The 16,597-nt window shown below is 59.7% G+C and overlaps 2 protein-coding genes across 3 annotated transcripts in view; one reads left to right on the top strand and one right to left on the bottom strand.

The window, feature by feature from the left end:
* Positions 1 to 5,244: 5,244 nt before the first annotated feature.
* GRAP (GRB2 related adaptor protein) lies at positions 5,245 to 10,081 on the bottom strand. Its single transcript, XM_056503233.1, has 5 exons — positions 9,891 to 10,081; positions 8,828 to 8,925; positions 7,798 to 7,920; positions 6,593 to 6,761; positions 5,245 to 5,919 (listed from the first exon to the last, which is right to left on the bottom strand). Exons 1-5 carry the CDS (start codon positions 9,966 to 9,968, stop codon positions 5,734 to 5,736), a joined length of 654 nt encoding a protein of 217 aa, XP_056359208.1. The 5' UTR covers positions 9,969 to 10,081; the 3' UTR covers positions 5,245 to 5,733.
* Positions 10,082 to 13,841: 3,760 nt separating this feature from the next.
* The window catches only part of EPN2 (epsin 2), a 54,656-nt gene continuing 51,900 nt past the window's right edge, over positions 13,842 to 16,597 (top strand). For both annotated transcript variants that reach the window (XM_056502970.1, XM_056502973.1), the window contains exon 1: positions 13,842 to 13,935. The gene's annotated coding sequence lies outside the window, so the exon portion shown is untranslated. The remainder of the gene's footprint in view (positions 13,936 to 16,597) is intronic.

Below are 16,597 nucleotides of genomic sequence, written 5' to 3' on the forward strand. Positions count from 1 at the left end.
AGCATGGTCACAGTCACATCACCAGATCTGGCTGATGACAGATTTCATTAATAACTGTGAGATGGACAAAAAAACCCCACCCTGGATTCACCAGTTGGTGCTCACAAGCCAGAAATGTGAAAGCTCTCCTGAGCTTTTCTCTTGGAAGCTCAGCTGAAGACGAATTTCAGGAATTGGGGTCAGATCCTTGCGCCAATGCAAAAGAGCGAAGTGCCACGGGCTGTGTGTCTGTCCCTGGCGTTGGTGTGGCTCATCTGGATCCACAGCCGGATAAGTGAGGCCCTGCCTGAGTCAGGCTCCCCAGGCAAAGCCGCCCGTCTGTCCGGCTGCTCGGCCATCAGAGTGCTGCTCTCTGCAGGCTCAGTGGCCCTGCTGGCCCCACAGTGACAAATCGTGCCTGGGCTGTGCAGGAGGTGGCAGAGGGGCTGGGGGACACAGGGATGTGACAGCTGTTTGTTTGTTGGGATCACGGAGTCATTCAGGTTGGAAAAGATCGCTGAGATCAACCAGAACTGCACCATGTCCCCAAGGGTCACATCAGCTTGGGGCAGATCAAAGTGTTTGGCTCCCACAGAGTATCAGCTCAGGAGGAGTTTCAGGGGTGAGTGGTGACTTTATGGCTGACCCAGCAGGGATTTCCCGGTGGTCAGTGACACCCCCACGCCGTGGCCTGGTCAGTGATTGGTGCAGCAGAGACTGAGGGAGCTGGAACCAAACCTGGGTGCTTTATGTGAAATCCCAGCGCTGCTGGCAGCCGTGGGGACAGCAAATGGGACAGAGGTGAGCACTGGGGCAGCACCCAGGGCCTCTTTGGGTCGGATGGGAGATGGCCCAGCTGGGTGCAGTGGGTGTGTGTGGCGTGGCAGGAGCGTGCTGTGGTTTTCGCCGCCTCAGCCGCTCGCTCCAGGTGTTTTTATTGTGCCAGGAGATTTACGGGCTCTTTCACGGGGTGTGTGTGCTAATGATTTATTGCATGTGGGGTAAGTGCTGCATCCCAGCCATCGTGTGTGTGTGCTGGCTCTGCTGGTGGGGGCAGATCGGGGTGGCAGAGCTGGAGCTTCACCACCTGAGCCTCACCAGGGGCAGTGACACCTGGGTCCCCCATCTCCCCACCATTCTCCCCCATTCTTCACCCACGTGGTGAATTTAGCCCCTGAATTGGGTGCAGCTCCTGTTTGCAGGCTCGGGTTGCTGTGGCTGAGCAGGTTGGTCCTCACCATTCCGGGTGGATCCAGCTGGACAGGCAGCACCGCTGCAGACATGGCCCCTTTCCTGCAGATGCAAGCATTAATTACAAGGTCCTAATTAATTTTCCTTTTTTAGCAGAGGGCCTGAAAGTGAGGCAGTGGGGTATGACACCAGGCTCTGCTCCTGGCTCGGGGGTTCCTGCTTCCCACTCACTGTGAGGTCCCACCAACTGCTCATTGCTGGAGTTGAGGCCTGGGGCAGGCATTTCAGCTGGAATACAAAATCCAGACACTGCCTTGCCCTTTGGAACGTTTTCCACCCTCCAGCCACCAAGGATTTGCATGGAGCCGTGCACAACGTGGTGTTTTAGAGAGGGGAAACTGAGGCACGGAGTGCTGATGGCAGCTTTGCTCACGGCTGCTGCAGGAAGGAGTCACCGGGGCCCCAGCACTGACTCTGACCTTGGGGAAAGGCGGCCCAGGTTGGGCTTTTTGGCATCCTTGGGATGTGCTGAGCACGGGCTGTGGTCTGCCCACAACCATTGCACCCCACGCTGCTTTGTGGAAAGTCCCAAGGTGTCACTGCTGGTGTTTGAGACACCCTGGGAGGCTGTGGGGGAGGTCACCAGGCAGCAGAACCAGGGCAATGCTGCCAGTCCTGTGCAAGGATCACCCGTGCTGGTCCCCGTGCTCCTGCCTGGGCGGGTGCAGCCCATCCATATTTATGCCTGACATTAATTTCCATCCATTTCAATATTTTATGAGCGTAACAATTAAAAAAAAAAAAAAAAAAAAAAAAAGGGTTCAGCGCTCGTTAAGACATAGAAATAATTGGGTGTTGATGGTCCTGGCGCCCTGCCACGCAAATCCCGGGAGCTGCTGGTGCTGCCCATGCCCAGGAAATTGCCACAACGGTGCAGGAGCCCGGCTGGCCCCGTGGGTGGGGATGGGCAGTGCCTGCCCCGGGGCTCTGCTGCCTCAGGTCCTGGTGGGGCTCTGGAGATCCCCCCAGGGTAGCAGTCACTGGATTTAATGTGGGAAGAGATCCAGCCTGCCCTGGGCTGGGTGTGGGGAGCAGGAGGTGAGGGGTGGGATGGATCCTGCTGTGCTGGAGCTGAGGGTGGCAATAAGGCAGAGGTGGATTTTCACGTGGGATGTGCTCCTTGCTTCTCCACCCTCTGTCCTGCCAAGGTCTGGGCATCGTGGCCATGCAAAGGGTCAAATGTGCCCGGTGGGAGGGGGCATGAGGGGGGTGAAGGGGTGCAGGGCTGGTCCCCACCCTGTCAGGGGTCTCAACGTGTCACCTGCCTCTGTCCCCCAGACAGTGTCCTGTGTGGAGCCCGAGGAGTGCAGCCGTGTGTGTGGGGCTGCTGTGGGCTGCTCCAGCATCACCTACCCCAAACTGGTGGTGGAGCTGATGCCCAGAGGTAAGTGGGTGCCAGGGCTTGGATGTTGTGGGGGAACTCCACAGATGTTCTGGGAGGGTTTGTGCTGGAGGGACCCCATGGATGTTCCATGCATGGCACTGCCCGTGCAGCCCCTCCAGGGTCTCTCCAGAAGTGAGGTCGGGGGATGTGAGGTCCTGGGGTGCAGCTGAATGTCCCCAAACTCCATCCTCGCCCCGGGGAGATCCCAGCGTGTGGTTGCAGAGGGTCAAGCACCAGCCCGGGGCGATCCTGTCCCATGCCATCGGTCCCCAGCAGGGCTGCGGGGTCTGAAGATCGCGGTGATGGTGACAGCTCTCATGTCACCTCTGGCCTCCATCTCCAGCACCAGCAGCCCCCTCTTCACCACGGACATGCGGAGGAAGCTGCGGCCGCTGTCCGGCAGGTGCCGACCGGGGGTTTCGGGGACACCCGGGGGTTTCGGGGAGACTGGTGGGGCCGGTCAAACCTGCAAAGCGCCTCCACTCAGCCCGGCTTATGTAAGGAGAACAAACCCAGGGATTATTTTACGGATGAAAGCGCTGGAAACGCGGACGGGGCGCTCGGTGCAGCCTCTCCCCGCCGCTCCAGCCCGGTCCCCCCGGGAAGCCGCGGCCGCTGCCGGTGACACGCGGGGATTTGGGGTGCCCGCACAGCCCCGGGGAGCCCCCGGAGCCAGCGCTGGGGAATGCCCGGCACGGCCACGGGAGACAATAACAGGGAGCCAATCTGGGTCAGGGCTTTGTCCGGGCTCGGCTGGAGCAGCGGCTGCAGGAGCGGGTGTTTCACGGCATCCTCCACCGGCACAGCTGGGGAAAGGGACGGGCAGCGGTCCCGCGGAGTGCGGGTCCCGCACCGTCCCCCTTGGGAGGAGGGGTGCTTGTCTCAGGGCCCGCTGAGCCCTGGCAGTGGCTTCGCTGGCGGTGACAGGGGTGTGACAAGGCAGGACAGCTTTCCCCAGGATGGATAATGAATGTTTGCCAAGGGCTTTGCCCGCCCGGGGCGGGAGTCGCTGCTGCGGCGGATCCCGGGCGACTTCCTCAGTGATTAGTGCGAGCAGGACGCTGCGGATCGTAGGGGTAGAGCCGAGGAAATGTGCTTGGGAGAGGGGAAAAAAAGCTGTTTAAGCTGCAAATTTGATGTTTTCTTCAGCGTGGAGAAAGGTGGGTTGGGTCCTGAGTGGTTGTCAGGGGGTCCTAACTGCCCCCGCACCCACCAGGGTGGGGATGTCACATCCTGGGATCATGGTTTGGGCTGGAAGGTTCCTTAAAGAACATCTCGTTCCAGCCCTGAGGAAAGGGCTTTGACTGTGGGATGGCAAAGAGCTCCAAGTTCCCAGACCTGGGGGTTTGAGCTCCTGCTGCAGCCGTGGTGCCTGGCTGGAATCTGCCGCTGGTGCTGGATGCTGCTCCGTGCCAGGGTGGGGCTGTGGTGATGGGAACATCTGATCCTTCCCGAATTCCCCCAGCCCGGGCTGAGCCGGGTGCTGCCCTGCATTCCCTGCCCGGATCAGCAGCTCTCTGCCCCCAGGCACACCCAGCTCCCACCTCACTCCAACATTCCTGCTTTTCCAAGATCTTTTAGCCTCAAGACCAGGCTGGACAGGGCTTTGAGCTGCCTGGTCTAGAGGAAAGTGTCCCTGCCCATGGCAGGGTGTGGAGCAATATGAGCTTTAAGGTCCCTTCCCATCCAAACCATTCCATCATTCTTTGATTCTCTCCTCTGTGGCTCACAGACATTCCAGGCAGAGGGATTTCTCCTTCCCCATGGATCAGGGAGTGCATTTTAAGCTCAGGCTGTTTCCCCTTCCTGCAGCACCAGGCAGCAGTGGCAGTTCCAGCTAGAGCTGCTTTCATGGATTTGTTTTCCTTTCATTTTTTCTTACTCCTGCTTTTTGAGATGAGCAGATGGAGATGTAGGAAATTTTGTGGAGCTGTAAATAAGCTGGGCTGAGCTATAAATGCAGCAGCTTTGGGTGGGTCCTACCCAGGCTGGGCCTAAAATCTGGGGTCTGGCCAAGGCCTCAGGCTTCAGAGGAGGGCAATGCTGTGGGGTGTGGGTGGGATTTGGGCAGGGATGGGGTCAGGGTGATGCTGGGGACCAACACAGCCCCTGTCCCATCTTGGCAGGGTGACCTGAGCATGGGACAGCTCAGCCCATGTCCCCAGCTCTCAGGCATCACCCAAACCTGGCCAGAGAGCAGCCAGGCTTTGCACATGGTGGCTTTTCACAGTGCAAGTGTCCATTGCCTGTGTCAATATTTTCTGTTATGCCTATTTTGCCTAATGCCCTGACAGCCCCTGGGGTGGGGATGAGATGTTGGAGAGGGGAAAAATGAAAAATTTTTAATTTGTTTGTGATGTGGTGTTTAAATCCACTGGTGCAGCGAGTTGGGTGTTCTGAGCACTGCATTCCCTGAGTGCATCCCAGGGGTTTGAGGTGTGTGTGGGGCATTTGTGGGGGCAGAAAATCCCTGGGAGGGGTGTGGGACAGACAATGAGGTGGGGAAATGAGGGCTGCAGGGAAACAAAACCACAGTGAAGCAGCAGCTGAGTGAATGCAGGGACAGGACCACCTTGGCAGTGCTGGAAAAGGAGCAGCCACACTCAAGGGCAAAACTCAAACACATTTTACTGGCCCTAAATAAAAAAATAATATAAAAAAGCTCCACAATTTGCAGCTATGAACAGCACCTGTGGGATGGAATCCCTTTGGATCAGCCTTCCCTGGTACCCTGAGTCCTGGAATTCCTCTGTGGAGTTATGGATCCTGCTTGTATCCTGGCTGCCTGCAGCCCTCCCTGGAGCTGGGGCTTGGCTTAGGGGATCAGGAGAGGAGCCAAGGTTTGGGGTTTGGGGCTCAGTCCCTCTGTTGCTGTCATCCCACTGGATTGTGGCTCTGGGAAAGTTTTTCTGGCCGTGGTTGAACGCTCCACACTCCCTCCCTGGGGGAGCAGCGCTGCCAGCCCCACCAGCCCCATCCCTGGGCTGGGGCTCACGGAGCTCTGGGGGTTCCAGGGTGCCACAGGGCGTGCCAGGCACCACCCTGGGGACAAAGGGACACTCAGGCAGTCTGTGTGGGTGGGGACAAGGGCCGGGTCCTGCCCGGTCGGCGCGGCGAGGTCACTTGCGGAGGGGCTGGACGTAACTCCGGGGGAAGAGCCCCACCCGGCCGTAGATCTTTCCCTGCCACCAGTTGGGGTCGGGGCAGTCCAGGACCTCAATGATGTCCCCACGCAGGAAGGGCAGCTGGGAGCCCTCCTGGGCTGAGAAGTCGAACTGGGCTTGCACGAATCGGGGTCTCTTCACCTGCAGGGAAGCCGAAGGCAGAGGTTGGTGGGAGGAGAGGGGTCCCCATCTGCCAACCCCCGGCACTGTAGCACTGCCTGGTCCTCTGATGGGGACACTGTGCCACCACGGGATGAGGATGAGCCCTGGGACGCTTGCTTTGAAGAGACAAAAGCAAGAAAAGGGAAGAGTAGAGTGCTGGGGGTGCCCAGGTGCAGAGGAACACACCAAGGCACAAAATTCCCTGTTCTTGCTGCTGGGGGACCCAAGATGGGTGCCCAGGGGACTCTTGGAGGCAGCTGGCACCCTCTCCTTCCCAGGTCCTTCCAGATGCTGGAGCCTTCCCCATCCCAGCTCCCAAAGTCCAGTTTTGCCACCTCCACAACCACTGCCCCAGGCTTGGCTTTGCTGGAGTTTGGCTGTGCCCTGTCCTGATCCGTTTGGGCTCTGCCACCTGCCCTGGGCATCACCCCTGGCCCGAGGGACAGTGATGTGTGCCCTGCCCTGCCCTGCCCTGCTGAGCTGCTCCAGGAGCTCTTCCTCCCTGTCTCAGGCTGCTGCACCCTCTCTGCTCCTCACCCCCTCGAGCCAGAGGATAAATGCCAGGGATGTCCCTGTCCCCCTCTGCAGGGACACTGAGCCTCGAGGGGGCTGAGCAGGGGTTTGGGACCCACGGCCCCACCCACGGTGGTACCTCCTGGGTGTGGTCCTCGTCGCACAGGAAAAGCTGCTGCTCTTTGGCGATCGTGGTGGTCCTGTAGAAATCCACCAGCTCGTTGAGGGAGTTGAACTTTTCCTCCCAGAGGAAATATTTGCCGTTCCTCTCCCTGAGCACCTTGAAGTGCTGGACGTGCTTCCCGTAGCTGCAGAAGGAGGATGGATGTCACCCTGGGGACATCCTGGCAGTACCCCCTGAGGTGGGTAAAGCCTGGGGGTGCTGGCAAGGTCGGGGTGAGCCCGTGGGTGTCACTGCACCCTTCCTGCCATGGTGGGGTGATGGTGGCACTGGGGTCAATCCTGGCCCTGCAATGAGGACCCACAGCTGAGCCCTGCCACAACTCACCCCACAGGCAGCCAAACCTCGGTGCCCTGGCACAGGGGGAGATCAGGGATGGCAGTGCCAGCACTGGAGGGCAGCTGGCTTTGTCCTGGGCCACATCTGAGGAAGGCGTGGTGAGAGCTGCAGTCTCGCACAGCCCAGGAGGCTGCAGAGGCTGGAATTGTTCCTTCCAGTGCTCCTGGGGACCCCCGAGCTGCAGGAGGACGGAGCAGGCAGGATTTCCCTTGCTGTCACCCCACAGGGTGTGCCTGGGCTGAGACCTTGGGGTGCCCCAGGCCAGGGCAGGACCCGACGGCGGCTCCCTTTCATTAGGGGCGAGAAACGTTCAATTAGGGATTGAAAGTGTGAGAATGTGCCTGGCTGGCCTGAGGCCGCCCGCTGCTCCCCGGGCCGGGGCAGGGAAGGGACGAGATGCCAGGAGACTGGCTCTGCCCCTTGTACAGCCGGTGCCGAAATCTGGGGATGCTGCAGCCCTCCATCCCGGAGGATGCCCCGGGCTTTGCTCCTGGGGATGCTCCGGGATTCATCCCTGAGGATGCTCCGGGCTTTGTTCCCCCGGGCTGTGCCTCCAGCTCGGCCCCAGCCCCGTCATCACCCACGGGTTTGTTGTGTTTTTAGGGGTGTCCCTGCGAGCGACCCAGCGGTGCAGGGAGCAGGAAGAGCGGGGATGGAGGCGGAGCTGCGGAGGAGAGGAAGGAGGGGAAGGTCCTGTGCGAGGCTGTGCTGGGGCTCCGCAGGTGGCCAGCACAGGGCAGGGCGCTCACACACGCAGCACACACGAGGGTGGCCCAAAGCGGGGGCTGCAGGGACCCCTTCCCCTCTGCCCCAAAGGCTCTTACCTGACCGAGAGGGAGAACTCGCCCGGGGCGCTCTCGCTGTCGCGGATCAGGAAGGCTCCCAGGTGATTGCGCTGGAGCAGCCGCTCCTCTGCCAGGTGCCGGGAGATCCTGCCCGCGTACCACCTGCGAGGGGCACCGGGCTGAGCCCCCGGGGCACCGCAGCACCGAGAATCCCGGTGCCGCCGGGACAGCAGCGTCCAGGGGGCTCCTTGGGGCTGCGACCCTCCCCCGGCAGCTTCTCCCTTCCCTCCCCCTCCTGTTTTTTTGGGTGCTGTGGGCGCACGGTGCGAGCGCAGCGTCACCGACAGCCGCCACCGCATCCTGTCACCTGGCCTGTCACCCTCTTTGCTGCCTGTCCCCTCCTCCGCCTCCCTTGTCCCTTCCAGCGTAGAGCAGAGACTCCTCAGTGCCAGGACAAACCCCTCCTGCCCGCGCTGCCCAAAGCAGCTGCAGGAGCAGCGTCCCCGTGTCCCAGCCCTGCCAAGGCTGTGCCCGGCTATTTCAGGTCCCCGGGCCGTGAAGATTCTCTGCTGCTGTAAAAATTGAGCAGTGAATGATCAGCCACGGAGTTTAGCAGAGAGCCAGCCCCACAGGTGCTGCACGGAAGAGGCTGAGTCTCGGTTGTTATCCCAAGCTGGAGCAGCAGTGGGATGTGCCCCGGGCTGCCCCGAGCCCACGCGTTCGCTCTGGCATTTAAATGTGTTTTACCAGGGGCTAAGGATACATAAAGCACAGGTTCAGTCAGCGATGGATTAGGCTGGGTTTTAATAACGCAGTAATAGGATTGGGTTTAATGCAGTCATAATCCCATAACGCTTTGTTGTTCCCCAATTATCATTTATTTAGTGGCAGCTCGGTGTGAGGGCTGGATTTTTGGGGGTACGTGGGTGTGCTGCTGCCTCCAGTCCCGTCGGGCTGTGGTGGCACTGGCAGACTGACCCCAGCTCTTTCCCCACGTGTGGGACCACCCTGGCTCGTGGCAGACCTTTGGGAATCGGGATCGTTGCCTGGCTGGTGGGATGGTACTTACGGGTGTGGCTTGACCTTGATGTAGTTTTTGGGGACAAAGCCCTCGCAGCCGAACAGCTCAGCCTTGTACCAGTTCTGGTCATCTTCCATGTTGAGGATCTGAGGTGGGAGAGGCAGGGAGGTGTCAGGGGCTGCCATTCCCCTGGGAGAGGGGCTGAGTGGGACCCCATGGACACCCCCCAACCATCCCTGGGGGAAAGGGGGCTCTGACAGTGCCGACACACCCTGGGGGTTTGGGGTCACAGAGATGGAAGGTGCCTGGTGTTGTCCCAAACCCCTGCCTAGAGAAGAGGGTGAAATCTGTCCTTGGAGCAGCCAGGACATGAGGTCCCCGTGTCCCCCGGGAGGTGGCAGTGGGTGCTGACACCGCTTCCGTGTGACAACATTTTCCAGCCTCCCACGCAGGGGCCCGGGGCCGGCTCAGCTGTGAAAACAGGATCCGAAACCCGGGTCAGGGCACGGGGAAAACACGCCAGGAGGCAGGGACGGCACGGAGGGTTTGGGGCTCTGGTTCCAGCCGGGCTGTGCCCCCACCCTCCCCAGGGGGCTACCGGGTGCCAGGGGTCCGGGAGGAGCCCCAGAGGGATGAGCAGATGGGCAGGGAGGGGCTGCCCTCACTCCCATCGCAGGGCTGATGCCCCCCAGGGATGTTCTGAGCTTTTTGGGATGCTCAGGTGGCATCTAAGAGCCCGCCCCAATGCCAGTGCCCATGTTTGGGCGCCCTGCTGCCGGATCCCCGTGAACCCCCGTGCTCTCCGGACAGGGAAAACGTGTCCCAGCCCCGAGGGGCTGCCACAGAGCACAGCTGGTGGCACTGACGGCCAGGGAGGCCACATGCCATGTCCCAGCTTGGGATGTCCTTCTCTGAAGTTGTGCCTGGTGGCACAGGCGAGCAGGGAATGCTGCTCCACACTCCAAAATCCTCGAGGTTCGCTCCTTATATCCCACAGAAAGCCCCAGAAACACTGAAGTCAGGGACAAAGAACACACTGGTGTCGCCACGTGCCCACTCTGTCCCCACAAAGCGACAGCACCCAACCCCCCTCGGCCGGTGTCCCCGGTACCTTCAGGGTGTCCCCTTTCTGGAAGGGCAGCTCGTCCTTCTCCGTCGGCTGGAAGCTGTACAGGGCCACCGACTCCATGGCTCTCGGGGTGTGTCTGGGGGTCCCGGGGCTGCGCACACGGCGGCGGGCAGGAAACCGCGCTGATGTCAGCGCTGCCGGGGCACCACAGCTGCCCAGATGTGCGGCGGGGGCGGGGGAGCCGTGCCAGCCCCATGGGCTGCCAGGGGATCCGTGTGTGCGAGGATGGCAGAGAGGGTCTGGCGTTTCCTCCGCGGTGAGTGGTGGGCAGCGCCGGGACAGGATGGAAGCGGGATGGTGATGGGCTGGGCACGGGTTGGGGGTTTTGGGATGGGTGTTTGGAGAGCACGGGCAGTGCTGATGGGGGAGTCTCTGGTTCAGCTGCTGAAAGGGGGCAAAAAGCAAGAAAATCGCGGCGGGTGGGAAGGGCGGAGGCGCAGGGAGGTGGGTGGATGCACACACCTGGTTTCTTTGGAACTCAGAGCGAGCCCTCTGTGTCTCATTCTGAACAGCGAGCTTTCAGCACGACTGATATTGACTCTTTGGGCTGTGGCCCCTTGAGGGGGTTGATTTTTTTCCAGTTTTTTTCTGCAGGGTTTAAGGAATAAAAATCCCTTTTAGACTAAAACTGAGCACTGAAACTTCCTGCTGCTCCCGTGGGCGTCAGGCACGGAGCGTGCGGGGCTCTCACACTGGGTATCATTCCCAGCGGGAGGGTCTCCGGAGCTGTTCAGCCTTCCTGTGTGTGGGCTGGCATGGAAAATCCGCCAGACACTGCCTGGCTTTGCTGTGAGGAATTAAACCAGGGACAGCTGCAGCGCAGTCCCTGCCCATGGATTTGGGCATTTTCCAGTGAGGAGCAGGATGCTGCTGCCATCTGCCCGGGGTGGATGAGCCATGGTGCTTGTAGGGCCACTGTGGGGACATGGGTTTGGCAACTCGCCTCTCCCAAACTTTATTCCCATTTATTGACTGCATCCAAAATCTGTAACACCCCACTGAGTGCCTGTGGGAAGTGGGGAGGGGTGTGCAGGTGGAGGCAGAATCCCCAGTGGTTATCCTGGGATGTGCTGGTCCCAAGGGACACGGAGATGCTGGGAAGGTCGGGGAGGCCGTGGGAAGAGGCTCCGTGTGTGCTCGTGTCACGTGGAGGATGGGACTCAGCAAATCCCCACGTCCCAGAGAGACCCAGGGGATGGGAATGCAGCAGGAAATCATCTTGGGATGAGCTTCCTCTGCCCCTTGGCAGCCTTGGGGAGGATGGAGCTGGATGTTCCCTGGGGGGAGCAGCCCAGCAGAGCTGCTGTTCCACCATGGCTGTGGCCAAGGGCCTGATCCTGTCCCTGCTCCATCAGCCCAAACTGGATGATGCAAAGACCACTCCAGGTCATCCCACGTGGAGAACAGGGCAGGGAGGGTGTCTGGGCTCTGGAAGGGGTTGGTGTGGGAGAAACCTGCAGCCCAGGAGTGGATTATTGGGGTGACAATCAGCTGTGCCGAGGGGGACACCAGAAGCAGTTTTGGGGTTTGGGGCAGCAGGGAGGCTTTGGGAGCACCTTGGGGTGTCCAGGCTGGATCCACACGTGGTCCCGCAGTGCCTGGGAGGGGGCACAGGACAGTGGTGGGGTCACAGAGGGTCCCCAGGCCTGGCGCAGCGGGCAGGCTCAGGAGCAGGGCGGGATCCTGCCAGCAGATGGCAGCAGTGCCCCAAGGGACACTGGGGACACTGGGGACACTGGGGACAATGGGGACAATGGGGACTCTGGGGACTCTGGGGACACTGGGGATGCTGGGGACTCTGGGGACATTGGGGACATCGCCACTGCCCCTCCAAACGCGCTCTAATGGGGCAGGCAGACCCTTTGCCATCTCTGTCACCTCCTACATCACAACCCCTCCCTGTCCCCTTCCCTCTCTCCTGTCCCCCCGCTGCCCCGGCCGCGCTCCCCGCGCAGGCTCCAGGTCCCCTCTCCTCGCTGTCCCTGGCTGCTGCCCGAGCACACGCGGTCACTGTGGGGGTGACAGCAGCACCTGCACCCCAGGAGGGGCTGGGCTGCTGCCAGAGCAGTCTGTGGCCCCTTTTCTGGGTTGGGAGCCCAACGCTGCAGCGTTCATCTGGTCCCTGGTGCCCCGTCCCGAATCACTGTGCCCGGCAGGGTGGGGTCCTGGGGGATCTGTCTCCTCATCCCTGTGCCCTGCGTGTCCCCAGAGTTCAGAGGGACAGAGGAGGTGCCACATGGTAGCTGTTGGTTGGGTGACAAAGCTTGAACTTTGGAGTTAGGTCCAAAGAGGAGATCCCAGGGGATCCCATGGATCACCCGAGGGCTCCAAGCAGAGCCCACCCCGCCCTGGCTTTGGCCACCAGCCCACGCTGCCTCTCCCTGTGACCAGGGGAGTTCTGTGACCCCGGGGACAGGAGCAGGAAGGTGCCAGGGGCTCTGGCATTGCCCTTTCCCAGCTTAGGGCCATTCCAGGCGTTGGGAGCTCCTGCTGACTCCTGGCTTGCCCAATGTGCCCAGCCCTGTTTCATCAACATCCTGTGTTTACCTGGCTGCAAAATCCCCACGCGGGAGGGAGGAAGGAGAGGAAGGGAAGGAAGAGGAGGAAGAGGGGAGCCTCTTCCCCTTCCTTTGCAGCCTTTGTGATGGACACCACTCCGGGATCCCCAGCTTCTGCCTCAGTGACCATGGAGTGTCCCAAGCCTGGCTTTGCCTCCCGAGGGAATTTAAGCCAGGCTTGGGTGGTGCAGGGCTGGGCAAGGCGAGCTGGCTCACTGCAGATCCAGGGCTTTGCTCCCTGAGCAGGGAGGGGATGGATGAGAGATGGATGCTGCCCCACAACACAGCATTGTGCTGGGAGCTGGGAGTGCAGCCCAGCTCCTGCCTGGGATGGTGGATGTGGATAAACCCTGAAGGATAAAGGCTGCAGCTCCCTGTGTGCCCAGGGGTGGAATCAGCCCTTCCCATGGGGATCTGGATGTCTCGAGGAAGGAGGAGCCCCACTGAGGCCCCGTGCAAGAGGAAGCAACATCCTGGGCTAGAAAATGCCACGTCAGGGCCCCCAAACAGGATCTCAGTGTCAGCACTTTCCCCCGGAGCAGAGGCCACGTCGGTGACTCCTGAGCATTGCATCTTTGTGTAACCCAACTTCTCAGGAGCCTGTGTCACCATTTACACCCTGCTGTAGCTGAGGACAGAGGAGCAGACCCCTCTGGACTTCACATGATCCCACAGGACCTGTAGGAAAACATCCACAGGAGGAGCAGATCCAAAGACAATTGGCCATGCTGGGTCCAGCGTGGCCATGAAAGGCTCCTTGAGGTGCTGGTGGTCTCCAGATGTGGAGCTGCATCTCCTCAGGGTCAGCATGGGTGGCTGGGGCTGGTATTGGGGTTTTTGGGCTGGTAAATCAGAGCAGGGCCTGCTTGCCTGTGATGTAGGTGGGTTGGGAAGTGGGACTGTGATCTCATGGGAGGGCTGGTGGTGGGACCTCACTTTCTGCTTTTGACCCCAAAAATGGATCTGGGAAAGGACTGGAAGTCATGAAGCCTCAGGTGTGGAATTCAACCCCAAACCTACAAGAAAGGACCACTGATGGGGTCATCCTAAATAGACTCTTCAAGAGGGACACAGCCTGGGGTGGAGTCTGGGATTGGCCTCCTGGGAAAGGGCCAAACTGTTCTGGTGAGGGGAGAGAGCCCAGACAGAGCAGCCTCAGGGGAACAAACAGTGGGGGCTTCCTGGGAGTGCCCAGGACTCAGTTTTGGGCTGCTGGATGATGTCACTGTCACTGCCTGGCTCTGGGATGGGGGCTCAGGCCAGGATCGTTTGCAGAGGTGTGAACATTAACTAATTAATCATCAGGGCCAGCACACCCAGAGGCTATGTGCCTCCCTGGGCTCTATAAAAGGAAGTGGAGGCCACTTCTGGCGTTTGGGCTGATGAGGAGGGAATGTTCTCTCTTGTGGCTGTGTCTTGGAGCTGCTCCTGAGACCCTGCTCTTCCCTGGGATGCACCAAGAGCAAAAGGTGAGCTTTGTCCCTCTGTGTCCTCCCTGGTGTGACCTGGAGAGGATGGAGCTGCCCAGATCCACTGGAGCAGGTGCTCAGTGTCCAGCTGGCAGCAGATCTCGTGTGCCCCATGGCTGTGGTGTCCTGGGGCCTTGCTGTGGTCACTGACACAGCTGGGGTAACTCTGGGGTGTGCTGGCTGCCCTCATGTGGGAGGAGTGCTTTCTGCTGAATCCTGCTGTGGAAATGTCTGATGACAACTCATGGGATGAACAGCTGTGTCTGGCCTCCAAAATCCATCCCTGGTGCTGGGCTGCCTGCCTGGGCTGTGGAGAAACAGGTCCCTATGCCAAAATTTCCATGCTGCAGCATGGATGGGAGTGAGGAATGCTCTGCCAGCTCTTGTGGGTCCTCAGAAACCATTCCCAGACAGCTGCAGCTGTAAAAACCCCTGTGCTGCGTTCTGCCAGAGGGTCACAGCAGTGCTTTGATTCGCACGGGAGGCAATGAAAAGGTTCCCTTTGACTGGAAGTTCCAGAGAAAGCGAGCAGGAGGCGTGGGGCTGGGGTGGAGGCTGTTTGCTGTCGCTGTTTGCCATGGGGGGAGGCTCCTCGCCCTCGGCATGGGCTGGCAGGGGAGCTCCCACCGGGCTTGTCCGAGGGGAGCCGGGAATTTGGTGACATCCCAGAGCCTGAACGGGTTCCGAGAATCTCCCCCTCAGCAGGAGCATCTGCTATTTTTCTAGGAATGAGAAAGAAAAACCCACCACAGCAGCAGTGTGTAGGTGAGGGCACCGCGCTGTCCCCGCCGTGACTCACCCGGGGGCAGCTGCGATTCCCGGGAACGACAAAAAATAATAATAATTTAAAAAAAAAAGTAGGGAGAAATTGTGAATGATCGCTGGCTGCCGGTGACTGCGCTCCCCAGAGGGGTAGTCAAATTTCGGTTCCTCCCTAGGGCTGGCTGGTTAACAAAGAAGTTATTAATAACCAATTAAGCCACAGCTCACGTCATGCCTTCCTCTGGAAGTGTGGCAAGAGCAGCCTTGGTTCCTCCTTCGGCTCTGTACCCACCCTGCTGCCTTGGGGGGGACATTTGGGCAGGTGTCCCCTCCCCTGAGGGCTGCTGGGGAGGGGGACGAGCCCAGGTGCCACCTCCCAGGTGAGCGTGGGTGACCTGAGGCTGGGGCACGGCGTGTTTGGCTGAGCTGCTGGTGTGGCAGCAGTTTGGGCCGTGCCAGGGCAGGTGGTGACAGCCGTGGGGACACGGAGGGATGAGGAGGAGGAGGAGGGGGATGTGCGCGGTGCCACATCCCGGGGAGCGGAGCGCCGGATGCGCCGCGGAGCCGCAGAGAATTCGGGCACTGTGCTGCTCCTGAAACCGCCTATTCAGGGCACAGAGCGGCGGCACAAGAGGGAGGAAGCGGAGGGAAGATGGAGCACTGAGAGCCTCTGTGTGTGTGGCCGGACGGATGCAGGTGCAGCTGTGGATTCCCCGGAATCCGCGCTGCCCTTTCCTGCGGGGGAGTCCCCCCGGGCCCCCAGCCCCGCTGTCACTCTGATTTATTCCTGTGCCACACTGTGTCCAGTGCTGCCTTTTCCCCAGAGGTCCGCGTGGATTCTCTGAAGCCTCATCCAGGGTTGGGCTGTCCCTCGTTGCTCTGACCTCTCTCCTCTCCTCAGCTGAGTATCTGCAGGAAATGTTTGGTAATTAAGTAGCTGTGAAAAAACTGCCCAGCCCGTCATCGGCTGGGGCTGAAATCAGCCTCAGAGGATACATGGGAGAATCCACACACGTGGATTCTGTCCCAACCCACCCGTGCTGCTGCATCTGCTGGTCTTTGGAAAACCAAGCTGAATGAAGCTTTGGCGGCAGAGCCCTCTCAGGGCACTTTTCCTGAGCGCTGATTTCCACCTGTGCGAGGCAAGAGGAAAAACTGAGTGCAGATATTTCAGGAAGCCACAATAAAACTGATGAATTCCTCCCAAGGGCTGTGTTGGGCTGTGATTTCTGACACATCAGCTGTGGCAATCCAGGCTGATTTCAGGGAAGCCTCTCCCGATATCTGTGTGTAAATGAGAGAAGGATCTGAGTTTTAAAGGAACGCTGCTCAGGGGTTTGCTCCAAGTTGTGTGTTCTTGCTTTCTGCTCTCTTAGCAAATGTAGCACTCCTAGGAGGCAATTCTGCATCTTAAATAAAAAGCCAAGGCACTGCTTTCTCTTGGAGTATTCCTGTAGAGATGGAAACAGCATTTGCTTCAATGAAAGAGTTTCAGATCCCCAGGAAAATGGGGACCTGAGCTCCCTCCCTGTGAAGCTGATGGCAAAGGAACAGCATCACTCTGGCAGGGATCATGATGTAAGGCACTAACATTAGCACAGGTAATAAAAGCCCTCCCCATGTAGGTGTGTTTGGCACAAGATGCACTTGCACCACAAGAAAAGCATTTGGCAAAATTCTGTAAAATATTTGTTTCTACGTTGTGTTCCTTTCAGCATCTGAAATGCAGATTTGTCATCTTCCTTCCTCCCTTCTCTTCCTCTCCCAGGCTGAAAGAGGAACTGGGTTTGGGTTTTGCTGGTTTTTGGGCTTTGCTGGGGGGTTGTTGGTCCCTACAGGCTGAGCAGCTCGTGGAGCTGCTGCTGAGATAGCTCAGGACACAGTGGTGTGTTATGTCCAC

This window comes from Oenanthe melanoleuca, chromosome 14, assembly GCF_029582105.1.
Source record: "Oenanthe melanoleuca isolate GR-GAL-2019-014 chromosome 14, OMel1.0, whole genome shotgun sequence".
NCBI lineage: Eukaryota > Metazoa > Chordata > Aves > Passeriformes > Muscicapidae > Oenanthe > Oenanthe melanoleuca.